The sequence below is a fragment of the Epinephelus fuscoguttatus genome, linkage group LG20, assembly GCF_011397635.1.
Source record: "Epinephelus fuscoguttatus linkage group LG20, E.fuscoguttatus.final_Chr_v1".
Lineage (NCBI taxonomy): Eukaryota > Metazoa > Chordata > Actinopteri > Perciformes > Serranidae > Epinephelus > Epinephelus fuscoguttatus.
Genome location: NC_064771.1, coordinates 23087441 through 23106433, shown reverse-complemented (window position 1 = coordinate 23106433; position 18993 = coordinate 23087441). Strand labels below are relative to the sequence as shown.

General features: G+C 40.6%; 1 protein-coding gene across 4 annotated transcripts in view; it reads left to right on the top strand.

Annotated features, from left to right (window-relative positions):
• The window catches only part of vti1a (vesicle transport through interaction with t-SNAREs 1A), a 147480-nt gene that overhangs the window by 7017 nt on the left and 121470 nt on the right, over positions 1-18993 (top strand). For all 4 annotated transcript variants that reach the window (XM_049563073.1, XM_049563074.1, XM_049563071.1 and 1 more), the window contains exons 3-4: positions 290-400; positions 18647-18724. In XM_049563073.1, the coding sequence (XP_049419030.1) occupies positions 290-400; positions 18647-18724 (189 nt within the window). The remainder of the gene's footprint in view (positions 1-289; positions 401-18646; positions 18725-18993) is intronic.

Below are 18993 nucleotides of genomic sequence, written 5' to 3'. Positions count from 1 at the left end.
AGGAAGTTTAATATTTTCAGAGTTGTCACAATGTCTGTCTTGAGCGGCTTTGTGTAAGAGTTAGCAATACATGTACAGAAATGCCTAGATGGTTACAGAGTGATCATTATTGGATAGGGAGGCCTAGATTTATTAGCATCTGTTCAAGTGTGCGCATCTCACCACGTTGGTACCTTACTATTATGATGTAAATTTGGATCAAAATGAACTCTGAACCCGTCAGTTTTGCATCCCAAGTTATGTTAAGTTTGTTAAATTAACTGGTTTACCTTTGGGTTTTGGGTTTTAGTTGGAGCAGATGGACCTGGAGGTGCGGGAGATCCCCATCCAGAGCCGAGCCATGTACAACAGCAGACTGAAGAGCTACAAGCAGGAGGTAGAGAAGCTCGAGAAAGACTTCGTAAGTACCAGTTACATCTTCCTTAATGGTAGCTCAAATATTACAAATACAATGTACATCATCGACATTTAGAAAAGCTTCTTGAATAGTGCATATGACATAGTGTCGTTACATGTCACCTTCTCAAATCCTCCATGGTTCACACACCTATCCATTGTTTGCCCCCTCAACCAAACTCCCTCTCTCCCTAACACACGGACTATCTCACACACACACAAACAGTCCTACACTGAAGCTCAGTGGTGCATCCACCGAGGTTAATTCAGAGTTGGTATTTGAACTTGCAAGTGATGCCTATTGAGAACAGGTTGTGTGTGTGTTTGTGTTGTTGCTGCAGAACCTGGCCTTGTTTAGTAATTCATAAATCACTGTATGTCTCGACTTGATCTCCAAACTCTATCAAAGCTTAATGAACAGCCCAGTCTTGTGGGTCCTTTGCTCTTAGTCCACATTGTTGGCTACCAATATGGCTCAAGGTATTTCACGTAATCAATAGTGTGATAGAAATGTGAAATTATTTAACGTAATTCTAGCGCTTGCTTGATTTTATTTGATGTTGCGTTTGTAGCTTTTTTTATTACCCCAAATTGGAAAAGGTGTATTTACTTAATTGTTTGTATTCAAATCTTTTCCTTGCAAAAAATATGTATCTTTAATAATATCTTTATTTGTTTCTGTTGTTTGTATTTGTTTTCTGTTGTCAGTTTTGTGGTGCTAGTGCTCACAACAGGATAATAAACCCGTGGTGTAAATGTAGCTGACCTTGAGCTGGAGAGCTCGAGAGTCCTTCCATGAGTCAAATGCAATGTGAAATAAATCCACAGCCTCAGAATGAGCTGGAAAAGTAAATACTGAATTGGATGTTTAAGAACTTTTAGATTAATTCACAAAAGGCTGGATAGGTGCAGCATTTAACCTGGTTGTGAATATGGTTTCTGTGAAGTTTTGTTACCTTTCAGATTTTGGCAAAATAATCAACAAACTTTTATCAAAACCTGTAACTCAATTAAATTTATGTTGTATTTAACCCATATTCAACCAGGGAAGTCCTGCTGAGATCAACAATCTCTTTTACCACTGAGACTGAGAGAAATTTGTATATTCTGTCAGATATTTAATATTCTAGTGTTATACACCTGGTCCCAGTGAGTGACCCTGACCAGGGAACCCACTGTTTGTCTGGTTGTTAGTGGTTGTGAATCCTTAAAATTGTGGTTACTGTTCTTGGTGTTACTGTAATTTGAAGCATTCTCTGGCACAGGAATTTCGTTTGGGATAAATAAAGTTCTATTGAATTTCGAATTGAATCGAATCGAATTGAATTGAATCGAAAACTTACCATTGAAAATGAACAATTTTAGAGTCCTTGTTTTCAAAGTAAAGACAGAAGTTTGTTAGAATCACATTTGAATAAGATATTATTTTGATATTTAGAATTTTCTGACAGACGTTGTAATGCAGTGTTTGTATCTTAATTTTGTATAATACTACATAGACCATGCATGAACCTACCACAGACAAACAAAAACCTGCTCATATTTCACCCTCATCAGTACCTCAAACATCTGCTTCATGCCTAATATCATTCACTGCAAACATTTTTAATCTGAATTGAATTAAATATGTGAATATAACAGCCATCACTGTTCCAATTGCAGAGCAAACAAGTAAACATGCATAAACAACCCATTTAGATGGAGATATCATGTGCTAGTGATCTGTGAGAACACCACGGCGATGTGCTGACTGAGATCACAGGAGGAGATCTCCGAGCCAAGACAGTTTACTTTCCTCGCCATGGGCATTTAATTGGCTGACGATTAATCTTTAACTTTTCTTCTCCCCACACTTACCGTGCTTAATCATCAAGCAGTTAACGCCTGCTGTGGCTGGTATTAGTGCAAAATTTCCATCACTTGCATTTGTGTCCCTGTTTTTGGGGGCACGTGTGGGAAGATTGTTTGGTTTTTTGTTTTTTTTACCTGGAAAAAGTTTAAATCAGTCTGTCCACTGTATAAAACAAACTGCATTCAAAAATTTTTACTGCACAGTTATGTGTCCAGGCCCACAGTCCTGACATGCAAAGCAGAAGGTAGCAGTAGGATAGTCCTAGTGGATTGAGTGAAAGAACATTGCCCTGCTTGTAACTGTGACTCCCCAGTTGAACAGTAATTTTCATTTTTACACCTCTGTGTGTGGCGTGGTCAGATCAGCATGCATTTAAACCAGGATCGCCCACCTCACACGGTAACATCTAGTACATCTGGTCTCCTGTAAATCTGGTAAAGTGTTCAGAAGGCAAGAACTTCAGCCCCCTCAGATGTGCCTCAGATGTGCCAAATGCTATAGCCGAGCTCAGCCTCTCACTTCCTGCAGGCCCGGGGAGGACATGACACTCGGCTCGAAAGGCGTCTAGTGGAAAAAAGGCAATCTCCTTTCTTTTTAATGTAAAAAGCTCCGGCTTTGTTGTGCTTTCCGTGGATATCAAGGCCTTTCCACTCCCTCACTACCCGATCTCCCCCCTCAACCCCACCCCCTACCGGCCTCCCACGGGTGTCTCCCCCCTTAACCTGCTCTCTCATCCTCCCATTCACCCATGGTTTGAAGTCTTCCTACCACCGGTGTGCCAGCTTGAGACCTCATTCCTGCTCCTTTCCAGACAGGGCCTGAGTCGACCTCAGTAACCCAGCCATTTCATCCAGGAAGACAACTTATCAAACGGGCATCCCAAAGGTGTATATATGAGATGTAGCTTTGTTGGCCCGGCTGGCAGCTTCATTGCGATAATAGAGGGGACAGTGGGGGTCTTAAAGGTGCTGGGTCGTGACAAACAGGCATTGCAGCACCTAAAGGGGATGCCAGCTTGACCGAAAAAAAAGTCAGAGCGTGGAAAAAAAAAAAATAAAAAGAACAATGAAAATCCTATTTGATGGAGTCGTCTTGTCCTGGTCAGGGGAAGCAGGGATGGCATGGCTCTTAGCAGCGGCTTTGATCAAGCAAAGAAGAGGCCCAACGTAAGCTTAATTTAATGAAATCTATCGGGTAAACAGAGCCACCATCCTCAAAGGGCCGCGCTTGGTCCGTCCCAGCAGGGAAGGCGGGGGTCTGCAGACGTCTGCTGTGTCTCACAAAACACAATCCACTTTTGAGGATGTGACTCAAATGATGTGGCATTGCTAATTGTAAATGTGTGATGCCTCTGACATGGGGCTTAATGAGGTGTCAGCAATAAGCTGTCATAAAGCAACATTGGCTCAGATAATTTTTGTCGCTCCTGGAAACACTGTTGTCAGTATGTATTTCTGATATCAAAGCCCTTTCAGAGGTGTTCCATGTTGTGTTGTTAGGTCTGTGTTTGAGTATGTTTAGTAAATAGCAAATAAAAACCATTAAATTATTCGGCATCTCCGTTGGTAATGGATTAGTCTGGTTGAGGAAAACATGAGTTCATGGTAGCAATCTGCTAAAGTTGGATTGTCTCAGGTACCTTGATTTGTTCTTGATTACTTATTTAAAAAATGAACATAACATTCACAGAGCACCTAAATGAACTTCATCTTCATCTTATCGGTTATATGTTTTTTATTAATTGAGTGGTTGACTAATACTAAGTCAATCGTCAGCTCCTTTGATAATCGATTAATCGGTGTTAGTAATTTCAATTCTGATTCAATTCCAGCTCCTTGAGTGTGAATATTTTCTGGTTTCTTTACACCTCTATGACAGTAAACTGAACATATGTGGGTTGTGGACAAAGCAAGACATGTGAGGACTTCATCTTGGACTTAGAGAAACTCTGATCAACTACTTTCTGACATTTTCTAGACCAAACAACTAACCAATTGATCAAGAAAGTAATCAACAGATTAATTGACCAAAAAAATTGCAAACCTAGTTTTAACTGATTTTAGATATCATTATGTCTTTGAAACAACTGTGTCCAGCCTTCCAGCTTGTTTCAGATAAGTTACATTTTGACAAAAAAAAAAGTGCATCTCCTATACTGTTAACACTTGACACTAGTTACGAGCAACTTTTGTATTCTTTCTTAAATACTTCTTAAAGTTAATCATTAAATCAGCATCATATTTTTTTCTGTACATATTTTCAGTGCGGTGTTTAAAAGGCTCCCTCCATAAAATGTGTTGCTTTTACTTTGAGGCATCGCTATACCTCCCACTTTTTCTTGCTGCTGTGGTTGTTTATCTCTTCTCGCAGCAGATGGCGGTATTGCTCTAAGAATTTTCTCCCAGCTAAGGTCCAGGACAAGGACAATATTGGGCACGTTTGCCAATTACTTTTGCCTTTCTGATGTATGAGTGGACTTGCTATGATAAATCCTTCCACTTATTACAATGCCTGACCCCAGCCTTTATGCTTTGTAATAGAGATTGAAAATAACGTTACCAAAAAATGTCCTTGTGGTAAAAAAAAGCCCATTTAATACAAAGTGTCTCATAGTAGTCTGGCTTCCAACTTTATGTGTTTTCTTTAGTTTGTCTCTGCCCAGTCAAGCTCTGAAAGTCAAATATGGGAAGAAAACAAAATATGAATGAAATAGTGCCTCCATAGGAAAGTGGAATGTCTTTTTAAAAATGTAAACATTTTTTACTTTTTCCCATCTCGTCTCCATATTAATCTTTGTGACATTAGGTGTTGCTGCAAATATTTCCGCTCCTTACGTTGTGTTTAAAGTGGTGAGTTTAATTTTTTTTATTTTCTTTTGATGTCTTTTCAATATAGCAAAGGGTTCAAACGTGAGAGGCTTTGTGTTGAAGGATCCTTGAATCCCGATAAAGGTTAATTGGTAGTCATGAAATATCCACCTCTGACAACTTTTATTGCTGAAGACTTTACTTTCTTTCCGTCATTAAGTGGGTATGAGTGCACGTAATGGTCAAGGCAGTTTTGTTGATGGCTTCACTGATTAATTTAGTTCCCCAATAGAAAGCTATTGTTGGTTTTTCATAATATGCTGTATACTTTTTCATCAAGTGCCATGAAGATGTCATTCACTACCAGGCACCACTGTTCCTTTTGAAATACATATCATTACCCAGTCTTTATATGAGATTACACACAATGCAAGTAATTACGAGATGTGGAAAATGTGGTCAACATTCGAGTCACCTGAAGTACAATACTCCCCTTTTTAAAAGTAAGGTTTGAAATTGGAGTGAATTTCTTCTTTATCAGTCGTTCCTAGCTTCATTCATTCCATTATAGATATTGCAATAGTTGATGTTTGTGTTATTGCCAACTGTCACAGGGATACAACTATCCTTTCCTAATTTCTGATTGTCCGTTGGGGTATTGTTTTGAGTTACAGTCACGGTCAAGTGCGACGTCTGGACTGACTTTTTCCTTTAATAAAAACCTTTTAGATGGATTGCCTCCTAGTGTTCGCCTAGGGAGACAATTAATGCGTTTCCAAAGAAAAAGTCAACCTTGAAATATTGAACAGTTTATTTGCCAGCTACACAGAGGTGAATAGAATGAATAAGCTGTTGGTGCTGATTCCATTTTTTTTTCTCTTGATTTTTTTTATTTATTTTTTTTTCATACTTGGATATATGAGTTTCAAAAGTGGTTAGAAGTGATCTTCCAGATAACTTGAAATGTTGCTTTCAATTGGAGCAAACAATGAGTGCTGTATTCAATGAATTGACACATTGGATCTTCTTAAGAACAACTTGTAAATGAGGAGGAAAAGGGTTGATTGAAATGTGAAAATACAAATAAGATCAGTTAACGATTCAATCGGATGCGTATCAAACTTGAACATATCTCAGATGAGGCCAAGGCAAACTGCTGTAACCCGTGATTTTTATTTTGTCCCCTCTTATCAGAATGAATTGACTTGTTGTAGAAGAGCTAATGAATGACTCTTGACTTCACCACACACAGCTCAGGCGGCAGTTGCCAGTAAGAATGCTATCACAAGTTTTCCATAAGCCTCTTTTCCTGTTTCCAAACCCCAGAGCTATTTAGTGCCTCTGCATCTGAAGGTCATCCACGATCCGTTTATCACTGGCAATGAATTAACATTTTCCAGGGTTTTTTGAAATGCCATATGAAGTATACGGTATTGTCTCTATGTGCAGGCTTTCTGTTCGAGGTTGGAGTTTAGTGTGTGAACTGTTATTTACTTGAATAGGGCTGCTACTCAAGATTATTTTCATTGTCAGTTATTTTCTTGATTAATCGATTAGTCGTTTGGTCTATAAGATGTCAGAAAATGGCGAGAAAATGTCGATCAGTACTTCCCATAGCCCAAGATGACATCTTCAAATGTCTTTTTTTTGTCCACAGCTTAAAGATACTCAGTTTACTGTCATCGAGGAGTGAAGAAACGAGAAAATATTTACATCTAACAAGCTGGAATCAGAGAATTTTGATTTTTTTTTTTTTTTTTTTTTTTAATTAAAAGTTACTCAAAACCAATTAATCGATTATCAAAGTAGTTGGGGATCAATTTAATAAAACACAACGAATCGATGAAATGTTGCAGCTCTACATTCAGAGCATTCAAAGCATGCTAATACCTTGGTATAGCATGGTATAGCTTGGTATGGCATGCTTTGAATGCTATAATATAACCAATTAGATGAAGATGAGGCTGCTCTTCATTTCGGTGCTCTATGTGTGTTATGTTCATTTTTTAAAATAAGTCATCACGGACAATTCAAGGTTATGGAGACTGTCCAACTTTAGCAGATTGCGGCCATAAACTCATTATGTTTGGCACAATTAGCACCCCGAATGGACGAAGAAGAGTTTGCAAAGTCGTTCATCAGAAAGTAGTGTATTCGTCTTAAGAAGCTCTGAAATCATAAATGTCATTTTTTTCAAACCAGATGCTGATAATTACGTTGAGATTTAGGTTTTGATGGGAGATTTTAGAACTGCTGTACTTCCCACATTCAAACCACACTAGTAGTGATAAATAAATTAGCATTGTTGTAATCCATCTTGAAGGGTTCTTGTTGTTTGCCCCCTGTCCTCGTTATGGTGACTCCTGCATGCAGACAACATGACAGACCAACATTAGTTGGATGTTAGACACTTTAAATCGCCTTAGGTTGCCTCGGCTTACTTGTTCTTATTAAACACAGAGGAGTGAAGGCAGATTGACTCTTTTCATGGTTTGTTGCTTAACAACCCATCAATGACACCAAAGTCTAATCACTCATAACCAGTTTTAAAAGGACTCCCCCAACTGACAGGGATTTTTCCCGTATATTTTCTCTGAGTGCAGATTTAAGATGTAAACAAATAGATCTTCTTCTCTACTTATGAATTACGTCTTTCATTCGGAAGTTGTTGTGCACAGTATGTCTTCCTCGAGCCCTTTGTGGATTTGTGGTGTTGGAGGCTTTTCCATGTCCTCTTTGTGGACACGAAGATGGGATTCATTTGCGGATTAGCCTTTTTGTCACTCATGTTGAATCCATTTTTTATGGGTTTGATGGTGTAATGGCAACAGTGGGTCAAATCTGGGTTGAAGGACAGTGTCACAATAAGGACAAAAGGATGTGTTGTCCAGAAGTGCCATATTCACATTCGATTTTCCGAAATAACTGTGAAGAAGACACAAAATATCACCATTTGCAATAGTTTGATTTAAAATGTAGGCATCATGTCTTATTTGTGTATTGACATGACATTGATACCTAGCAGCCACACTAAAATGGGCTGGTTCATTCCTTACTAATCATTAATAAGTAAGTAGTAATCATTCTGGCCCCATATGGAAGTTTTACTGATGATTGATTGATATGTTTTAAAGTTGAAAATGCCCCTTTGGACAAGGTATGGATGGTCACTCCATGACTTGAATAGCATGACAGTGCTGTTAATCACATTTGATGGCAGTTAAGCATCCATAGGGAATTTGACTACAACTCAGTTTTCCACTGCTACTATAATAACCCTTATTCACAAAATTAGCGCATATTTGCACGTTATTTAAACGCAGGAAAACTTACTAAAAGTAGGTGATTTACTCCTTCCCCATTGCCAGTTGTTCTGCAACAGACACGTGTAACATCCTGTTTTTTGTTGTTGTTTTTTTTTTTATTGTGTCACGTTCAATATTACTATTGGAAAACAGGGGTAGTAAATAGTAAAAAGCTGCGTTTAGGCCAGTGAAAATGTTACTTCTTTTACATATCTGTTATTTATTCCGTCTCTTTTTCAAACTCCAACTGTGCAGACTATTTTTGAATTTGTGGTGGCGCGTCATTGGATCGCACCTGAGAAGGGGAAAATTGAAGTGTCCACCTGAGTGACATGTTTCCATTGCTGCCAGTCGGTGCTGGAGCTGATAAATACCTGTGACTGCTGCAGAGTTTTTTGTCCCAGGAAAGAAAGCTGATTGTAACCTTTCCCACTGAAGACAAAAACCAGGTGTTAATGGGTGTTTGTGGGTTTTTCATCCAGGGGTAGAGGCTTAATAGTGTATTTAGTGTATTCTAAAGTCGACAAGTTAGTAGGAATGCATGATAATATCGGCACATCATCATTATCGGCAGATAAAGGCTTCATGGATCAATGTTGGCATCAGCCTGAATTGAACATTTCTGTCCATATGGCAGGAGGGTAACATGACACTCATATTAGGCGACTTTAATTAGTCACAATAGGTCAGATTTGCCCTGGTTGTGGCTATTGTCAGGTTTATCTCAGGGAGAGTATCATTCAAGCCTGTTAAAGTATCATGAATTTTACAGTTTTGTTTTAAAATATTACATTTGATACATACAGCATGTTTTACACACAATTTAAGTTGAAGTAGTTTTCTTATTTTGCGCATTAAATGTCCACATTTTGAAAAGCATCGTATTTTATGTTTGCATCTGCCAGTGGGCCATCACAATAAGAGTGGGCATAATAAGATGTAAAGTCCATTACAGGAAGGACTTGATATTAATATGTGCATTTATCGGTACTGGCAGTTGGCCAAAATATCGGCAAATCAGATATTAGCAAAACTCCAATATCAGGCATCCCGACAGTACTTACTAGCGCTGTTAATGGCCACTAGCAGAATTGTAGAGACAAAACTAAAACCATGATGGAAAAGGAGCAAGTCTTCACACTGGTGCCTTATTTTGACCAGGCCTGATATTGAAGTTAAAGGCAGTGCAAGTGCAAAAATATCACAAATAAAAAAATGTTTGCCAACCATTTCTTATGAATATCACAAGTGTTGAGATAAGTGTGACAGGCAGAGAAGTGGGAATACATTTTGGGGACATTTGCTTTACTGTCATCCTTATTATGAGTTTTGTGGTCATTAACAAGATGAGTTCTTGTCAGGAGTCGACTCGCAGAAATCCCATAGCCTGTAATTTGTAAGCAGATCACCCCCAACTCCCTCTCCATCTCTTTATGTTAACACTTGTCTGTATGGACGGGTGTATCTGCATTATGCCTGGAGCACAGGTTTTTTGTTTGGCAGTGTGCAAATTCGGCCGTTATCCTTCCACGCGATCGTTTCCTCTCTCGCTTATCTCTCCTGGCCCCTCCAAAGTCGCCGTAGTTCCACACACACTGACAGCGATCAGTATAGCTTTCAGACGCTTGTCTGGCTGAGTCTGCCATGAAGCGAAGGCCCTCCCAGGTCCCCTCGCTGTCCTCGGGGCTTGTGTGATTGAGTGACTGGAGTGAGTGGGGGCCAAAGATAATAAGGGGGAAAATATAAAGACATGGGGCGATGATATGATAACACCCCCCCCCCACCCCCCCGATCCCTCTTTTTTTTACTCCCCTTTCCACCTCCCCTTCACTTTTCCTTCTGTTCTTCTTTCTGTCCTACCCCCGATTTCCTTGCACCGAGCCTGTCCCACGCAGTAGTGTAAACCAGAAGTGACATGTGACACCCACTCCCCAGTGATGTGCTGACAAGCGGGTACTAGAATAGGTGACACTGTTTTTCTTTTTTTGCCAGACTGGCTTAAGTATGGTGAAGGGATTCATGAAGTATTTATGAAATATATTATGAATCATTGGGTCTGTGTTTTTCCTCTGTATTTTAGGCAGTGGCATTTGCTTTTTAATAAGTAAGCCTCAGAGCAGGCAAGAGTGAGGAATGGGGTAAATAGAGGAAGAACTCTTTACATTGCATCTTTCCTGGCATTTTCTTTATAGTTAAAGCTCCATGTTTACAAATGTTTTAACCCCTGCTTGCACCCCCTTCACACACACACATGCAGACACACAATTAAACTTAGTTTCTTCCTCTCATCCTAAGTGTTTCTAATGAGGGAGCGTGCCAGAAAGAAAGGGAAAGTGTTTTTTTTGCTCTCAGCGACCAACAATTTTGCCTTTTCTCTGGTGTTTTTTGAAGCCTGCAGTGGAATCTGGCTGTGGCCTTGATCAGAATTACATTGTGGAAGATGAATTAGGGTTTCTTTTTCAATTATCCCAGAGGTTGGCCACCATTAGAGCATCAGCCTGCTCCTGCAGTGAGACTAAACTCTTTAGTTTTGTTCCCATCATTACCATAGGGCTCTTGTTTGTTCTGCGTTGTCAAACTTTTTGTACGTTTCTGCCTTTGTACATCTTTATTTCAGAAATGATCTGTTTCACACGACACATTCTCTGCTTTAAGTGCTCGTATCAAATGGCCAAAAATTCCCAGTAGGAGGAAAAAAAATCTGTTGCCCATTAAAAAAAAAAAACAATCAAATTATAACATAGCTCATTAAATTAATGTTATTTATGTAGTTTTGCTTTGCAGTGGTCCTTTTTATATTTTCTGCCACTTTTTTTCCTTTGAAGAATGAACCGCAGATGATTGTTTTAGTGAATTATTCAACTCGACTATTTATTCCTGGGTTAAACATGTTCTTCTCTGTATACTTTAGTTTATTAAATCTGCTTAAGAGGTGTAAGCATGTCTCCTCTGTAGCCCTCACTCGGCTATTTCTCATAATTTTTTTTGAACTGCTGTTGTAAATTCCAGTACAAAACCTGCAGACTCCCAGGAAACTGGTAAGTGTATTGGGAAGTTCAGGAGGGCACATGTTGGAAGGGCTTTGGAAGGGGGCCTTACTGGCCTCATCAGCATTTGAATGTGCTCTGGCTACTGAAATAACAAAGTATACATAAATATATAGAGATAATGATCTGGCTAAGTCCCTATATGTGCTGCTGTATTCTTATGCTAATGAGCAAGCTATTCAGCACCAACAATGGTCACATTACAAGAAAAGGCAAAGCAGTGAAGGAGATAGTCTTCTGTGCGTGTCCACTGACGGACGTGCACACGCACATGCTCAGCAGGCCCGACTCCTCTCCCTTTGTGTCTAGGTTTTTTTTTTTTTTTTATTACATTTTTCAATTTTAGATAACACTCCAAGAATAGACATCAAACAAAAATGAATCATAAATCGAGGTCAGGAGTGAACCTCTTTCCAAAGCAGAGAAAGGGTTAAAAGTGAAGGTATTTCTTTCTTTAAAAAAGATGGGAAGACTGATAGGAGAGGAGCTCTTCTCAGCAGAGGGTTCAGTGAACCATATGTAGGTAGCCACAGGCTAATGGGCCGGTTGGTCCCTGGCTTGCCAGGTATCCTGCATTGCACATCTCCTAACACCCCCCCTCCTCCTCCACACACACTTTCTCTCTCCTCGTCATCCTCCAACACCCACCTCTCCCACCCCTCCCACCTTCACTCTGTGAAAATCCCTCCTCCACTTTCCTCTAATCTCACCTTTTTCTCTGGTGCTGACCCGGGGAGGCCCACTTTATTCCCCACTGCACGCCAGAAGCCAGCGTTGTGATCGGAGCCCGAGCCCCTGTGCTGGTTCCCCCTCTCCTCTCCTCTCTCCTTGCCCTGGCTGCCCGCCTCCCCGACGGCTCTGCTCTATTGATTTACTCCTCCAACCAATGCTGTCTGTCTCTGTTTTGCACCACCAGCACCTCAGTCCCTCATCTCTATAACCCTCCCTCTTTCCCCATTTTTCTCTCTTTCCCTCTCTTGCTCCCTTCTTTCTTTTCACACTTTCTTTCCGTCTTTCTTTCTGTGCCCTCCTTGGGCTAAGGGAGAAAACCTGACAGAAGACGAGAGAAGGAGGGAAAGGGAGATGGAAGGACGGGGGTGTGGGAGGGGAAACGGGGCCTTTGATTTTTCATTAGAAGCGCCTCCATATTTTAATATTGGGTTTAATCGGGCCCTCATGCCTTAAAGAAATAACCATTGAGAGATGATCCCTCGGCCTTCAAAAAGTATATGGCGCTTCTTCAATCAAAGCCCTCCTCGAATTTGCTCTTTTGTTTGGAGTTCACTTGCAACCCTCCTCTCTTCTCTTGCCGCCTCTCGGCCTCTCGCTTTGTGGGTACAGTCGTTAGGCTTATTGACTGATCTCGGCTGTACTTAGCAATAGAAATGACTTTGACAGGGAAATACACCACCGGTATCACAGAGGTACAAGCATGAAAGGCCTCTATCAGAATAGTGTACTCTTTCACCAGCGAACGGCGAGGTATTTCCCCCCAGAGATAAAATCCTGTTTACTTGCAGTGTAATATAAAAGAATTTCATAGGTTCAGTGATGAAATGTGAAAGTAGGAATTTGCATTTTTTATTGAACTGAACTAATAAGTTTTTTTCACAGTTGCCTCTGACCGTTTTTAGTGATCTTTTTGAAGCCGACACTCTCCATCACCCTCAAAACCGTCTCCTCACCTCATACCTGTTTAGATATGTCGCAGGCTCATTTATTACCTCGCCTCGGTTGATCATTCACCTTTATTTGTGTTTTCGACAACAGCTTCCCTGAGACTCCTTCAGGTTCTCCATGGAAGTGGAACACAATGCCGTGTGCGTGGAAGCCACCAAAGCACCAACCTGTGAGCTAATGAGAGGCCCCATGCTGTTATCTAAGGCTCCGGCTTCTCTACCACTGCTGCACTTCTATTAGGGGAAAGAACACACACCGGGCTACCGTTCACATATGTCGCGCGCATACGTTCTCTAAAGGAGGTTTCCCCGGGATGCAAAGGCTCGCAGAAGCCTCCGTCGTTCATACAGTGGCTGTAGTGCACGTGTGTGCACACTCACACAAACACACACACACACGCGCGCGCAGTCAGAAGTGGAGGATTCGATGGCACCAAAGACCGCAATAAAACAAAGGCACAAATGACACCCTCCTGTGACAATCCCAATTGCAGCTACTCGCCTTTGTCTGATAATATATCAAATGCATTAAAAAGGAGCACTTACTTAATTGAACAACCTCTCCCAATTTGTTTGTGTTAAAGGAGTAAGGAAAGACACTAGACAACAGTTTGTGTGTGCGTGTGTGTGTTTTCCTTTGTGCCGTGTGTGTGTGTGTGTGTGTGTGTGTTAAACCCCTGCCAAGCAGAGATGCATTATTTAAGATGCTGTTGTGATACTTGTGCCTGCTTAAAGGTCTCAGCTTCCTTTTAACGCCATGCCGCATCGGTCCACCTCTGCCCCCACTTGGGGGAGGGGAACCAGAGTGGGACCTGCTGGTACTGGTCCACACATCACCTGGGAAAATATCACAGCAGGGGGAGGAAAGGAAGTGATAAGAATAACCTTTGAGTTTAGCACACATTCTTATCAACATAAATACATTTTATTAGCTCACTTTATTTTGTGTTTGTCAGGTTTTACAAGACAGTTAAGGATATTAAACTCATGGGAAAAAAAAAGTTAAGTCGCGTATTTGTGCGCATTTTATGCCCACCTGAAAGTTATTTTTAAAATGGTGGTTTTGATACGTTTCCACATTCAAAGAGCAGCTCTAACTGTGAGGAAAATAAAAGGTTGAATACCAGTTTCAGACCAGCACGTGGAGCTGGACATAAGTGTTATTGGGTCTAAATTTGGAAATGCCCAGCCGCTCTCCTACTGGTGAAAAAGCCTGTAATGGAACATAGTATCGTAAATTGAATATGGTTAATTACTCTTCATGCTATGCCACCAGCCGTGTGTGCAGGGCGAAAAGGAAAAGCTCGAGAAAGTAGAGGGAAAAAGCGTCTGCAGAGGAACTTCAGGGCCCCTCATTACACTCTGCCCCTGGGTATTTTTACGCCTTTTATTTCCCATCTAATGAACTGTTTACATTTTTCAGCTTTCCAGGCACCACAATTATTTGCGCTTGTCCTTGTGTCACTCGTTGCACTGGGCAAAAAGCAAGGAGGAGAGTTGGAGGGCACTGAAATGTGTATATAAATCTCGTTGTATTTGATTTTAATTATTGGATTTTTTTTTTTTCTGCAGATAGCGAACTTTTCTCTTACATTACAAAGATTGTTGACTGCTTGAAATTAGAAAAGGTCATTGTTTTGCAATCATCAATACGTTTTCTGTAAACAGATGTTTTTCAAGATTTGCTTTCTTCTTTCTGGTCGATGGGGGAACTTAAAAATCATCATGTTAATTTAGGCAATATATCCTCCATGCATGCCCATATACTAGAAAGAAATCGCACACAAAGGAGGGATCCATATATTTGCTATAATTAAATAAATATCATTTGCTGCTCAGAGGATTATGCCAAACTGATTAGCATATCTGATATGAATTGTTATGCATGCATATGTAATTACATTTTGATGGGTAAAGAAGAGTAGTGTTTTTTTCCTCCGTCTGCTGTCCATGTCAACAGAGGTAAAACGTGTGTTTTTGACAGGACACCAGCACCTCCATCGCTGCATTTGACGGGATGTGTAGAGTTTTAAAGGCAGGCCACTTTGCATAAAGTTAAGATGTACCTTTGTACTTTTCTTGTGTGCTTCCGGGAATAGAAGCAAATTCTCACCCAAGATTAAAAAAGTGACAAAAGACAGACCTTTCAAAAGGATTAAAAAAAGCTCCTTTTTTTCTCTTTTCTGAGCAATAAGGTATCTTCTAAAAGCGCTCATTCTTTTTTAGATTACAAAGCCTGATTAGCTGGTTTCGTCTTAAGATGTGGAGCTCAGTCTTTACATACTGTAGCTAGAATGAGAGAGTTTCAATGCATTTTCCTTATAGAATAGAAGATTCTTTATGCCAGGTATCTGATATCTGCTTTCCTGACCTCAGAGTCATCCTGTTGTCACTTAGCAATTTTTTTTTTCCTTAACACCCCCAACTTATAATCAAAATCTGCTCCTGTATTAAGCAGTCAATATTGCACAGCTGTTTCACATCAAATGGGAAGGCAGTAATCACTCAGGAATCTGTTGTTTTCCTGAGGGGGAATCCAAAAACCGGAGTGTATACTGTAGGTACAGGGGAAGTAGCGGCACACTTTCATTTCAATGACATTTTCCATTCTTTATACTTCCCTTTGTTATCTACACTGTTCTCATTGCAGAAACGCTTCATACATTCATCTGTAACAGACAGCTATTTAGAAATACCAAAAAATCCCTGCATATGGTTTGAAGGCAACGTAAGCCTTAACATTCAAATCAATGCTTCTCCCAGGCTTCCTCGTCTCAATTACTGGTGAAGTCGTCTTTCCCCCTAAGTTGCACTGCAGCTCTTTAAGATGAAACTCGACTTAAATGGAATATGTGGGTGTTTTTTCCTGGCAACAAATATGTGTGTGTGTGTGCCTTGTGTATGAGTGTACATTGCTGTTTTCAAATTGATGCTTATTGTCTTTCTGGTTTCACTCAAATCTGAGTCTTTCTCATGCCCTGACAGCAACACAGTGACCACTTATTTATCCCTGCATGGAGGATGGGGCTTAAAAATACTGACAGTAGACTTGAAATTAATATAAGCATAAAAGTAAGTTACATTTAGGGCGTCTGAGGGTTATAAAAAGTCTTAAATTCAGCCTTAATAGTCATTAAATAGTCTTAATTATCATATCTAATTTGATTTATCCATAGTTTAATGTTTTTTTTTTTTGTCAACATGAGTCCAGCTTTTCTGGTGAAAGTTCACATTTCTGATGTTCAAATCTTTACACCCACCACTGAAGCTAACACTGTCTTTTTACTGTACACTTGCACTTAGTTGTTGGCAAAATTTAGATTAACCTGCGTCACTCTAATAACCATATCCTTACATAAAACCTGCCTCTGCATGAGACTACATATGTACTTCTTACCTTTATACTCACCTGCAGTGCTTAAATAAGTGCTTAAATAAATTTGGTGTAAAAATTATCTTACAAAAGCCCGTAAAAGGCATTAAAGTTTCTGATACCTGTAGACACACATTTTTAGATTATCTAATTTTAAAGAGACAAAATATGACCACTTTATATGTAAATATACATTTTCTACAGACATTTGAACAAAGAGGATGTTTCAGGAGAAACAATACACATGTTTACGTCATCTTTATTTGCCAAAGTGTCATATTCATGTTATTGATTTAAGTCAAAAGTGTTGAGGAAGCAAATTGACTTGATTAAAAAAAAATCAAGTATGATAAATTCATGGATTGCATGTCTGTTAATTGGCCTACTTTTTCTAGATCTTTTGAAATTTGCCGTGATTGAGTGTTGCAACAATTATCCCAAACTTAAGAGTTAATAATTGAACTTTAAGTGTTTTATGGCACAATCGCAAAGCCATAGCAAAACATCTTAAAACACATTTTGACACAGTGCTCCTGTGTAATGTGTGTTTGGAAGGGTAGGTGGGGGCAATGTTGTGTTTTATTTGAGTCCGTGCTGCCGATCTTCTCTTTTCCCCACAGTGGGCGTTCTGTGGTTAGCTTAGGTCCCCGTGGTTGAGTATTGTTTGGGTGCGCTCTTTATCTAATGGGTTTTGTGGTCCGGGTCAATCAGGCCCTCAGTCTAGTCAGTAATTACTCCAGAGAACCGTGGCCCTCACCATCACGATAATAACAGCCAAATCACATCAGCCATGACTTTCCACTCAGTGCTCCAGATTATGAGGAGAGACAAATAACAAAAAAAAAAATAAACTAGCTGGATTGTGATTGGTTCCAAAGTTATTTCAATCAAGGAACTTGATATCATCACTCATGAGGTTAGAATTGGCTTTTTCAAGTTTGATTTGTGCTTCTCTTACGGAGGGTAGCATCAAAGTACTTTGTGCAATAGCTTCTTCAAACTTTTACTGATAATAGAAAGATAGTGGGGAAAGGATACTGTATTTGAGGAACAAAAAATGTCCCCACCAGGTAATTGGTGTTCCCTCACTGATTCCCTTACTTTGTTTTATTTATTTAGAGCTGAGAACTAAGTAAATATAGACAATAGAAAGAATTCGTGTTGAGAAAAAGTGATATTTTCATTCCTATGCTGGTGTTTGTCTTTGATTTTGCCCACCTCCTGCAGCCCACCTAGAAACCCTGTCAAGGCAGGGAGAGAAAGCGAAGGAGGCTTAGTAAACACTTTCTGTGTCTGCTGCTGGTGTGTATTTAGTTTAGAGGGCATGCCAAGAGGCTGTTTTTCCATGGGTCGGGCGTCTGTAAACAAGCGGTACAACGGCAGCCCACTCCTCGACAATCGGAGGTGGCACACTCTGAAGTGTGTATGAAATGTGTGTGTCTGAGTGTTTGTCTTTTTGGGTTTCTTTCTTTTTTTTTTTTTTTTTTGGACATGGCATTCCCTCTTATTCTAGCTCTATCTGGAGACAGAGAAAGAGAGAGAGTGAGAGAGGGTTTGTGTGTGTGTGCGTGTTAGAGAGAGGCAACCCCAAATCCGATGGGCCGCCAATGGGTGATGAATTATTCCCTGTCTGAGTCTCAGCATTGGTGTTATCACAGAGCCTGCCACTGCACTGGGATGACAGCGGTGACAGCCCCCAGAAAAGATTTAGCGCTGACAAGTGATACTTCCTCATAATACATCTCCCTGGCCCTCTCCCCTGTCCCCCTGTTCCACAATCTCTCCATGCACACAAGATGAGGTTTTTTATCCCTCAACTTATATTTGTTTAAGTGGGCAAGGTGGGGGGCTCTTTGCCATCATTTCTTTGGCACAAGTGCACTAGGTACAGTAGATCACCTTGGAAGAGAGGCATGGGCACAAACCCAGACGTGCTTGTTTTCAGTACATGTGTTGTAGGGGGTACACACTCAGACTCACACTTGTTCACACAACCTGCATGTGTATGACTCAGTTTGTCACCAAGTTCCATTAGGGGGCTCTCGTGCTTAAGGAATGCCTGTTGTGTTTTTGCATCAACAACAGTACTAAGCCATATTTCCCCACTTGTTTTCTCTTTTTGCTCTCCCCTGTTTCCCCCTTCTCTTCTTCTTTTTGTCCTTCTTCCTCATCCTCCTCCCCCTGCAGAAAAGGTCACGTATTGCCTACAGTGATGAGGTGCGCAACGAGCTCCTGGGGGATGACGCCAGCTCCTCGGAGAACCAGGTGAGGTGCTAATCAGGGGGCCCGAGCGACACCAGTGTGGGTGGCTGACTGGCCCCAAGGGTGAGGAGGTGGGCCCCTCGTAGGGGCCATCGAGAGCTGAAACCGCGGTATTGTCACCAAGTCATGCGGAAGGAACACTGTTTAATGCAAAGCTGGGCTGCCAGTGAGTGGGCTCAGGGCATGGGACCAGTGTCTGGCCAAAGCCAGATTGTGATCGACACAACACACACACACACACACACACGCACCTAAACACAGACACACAACCC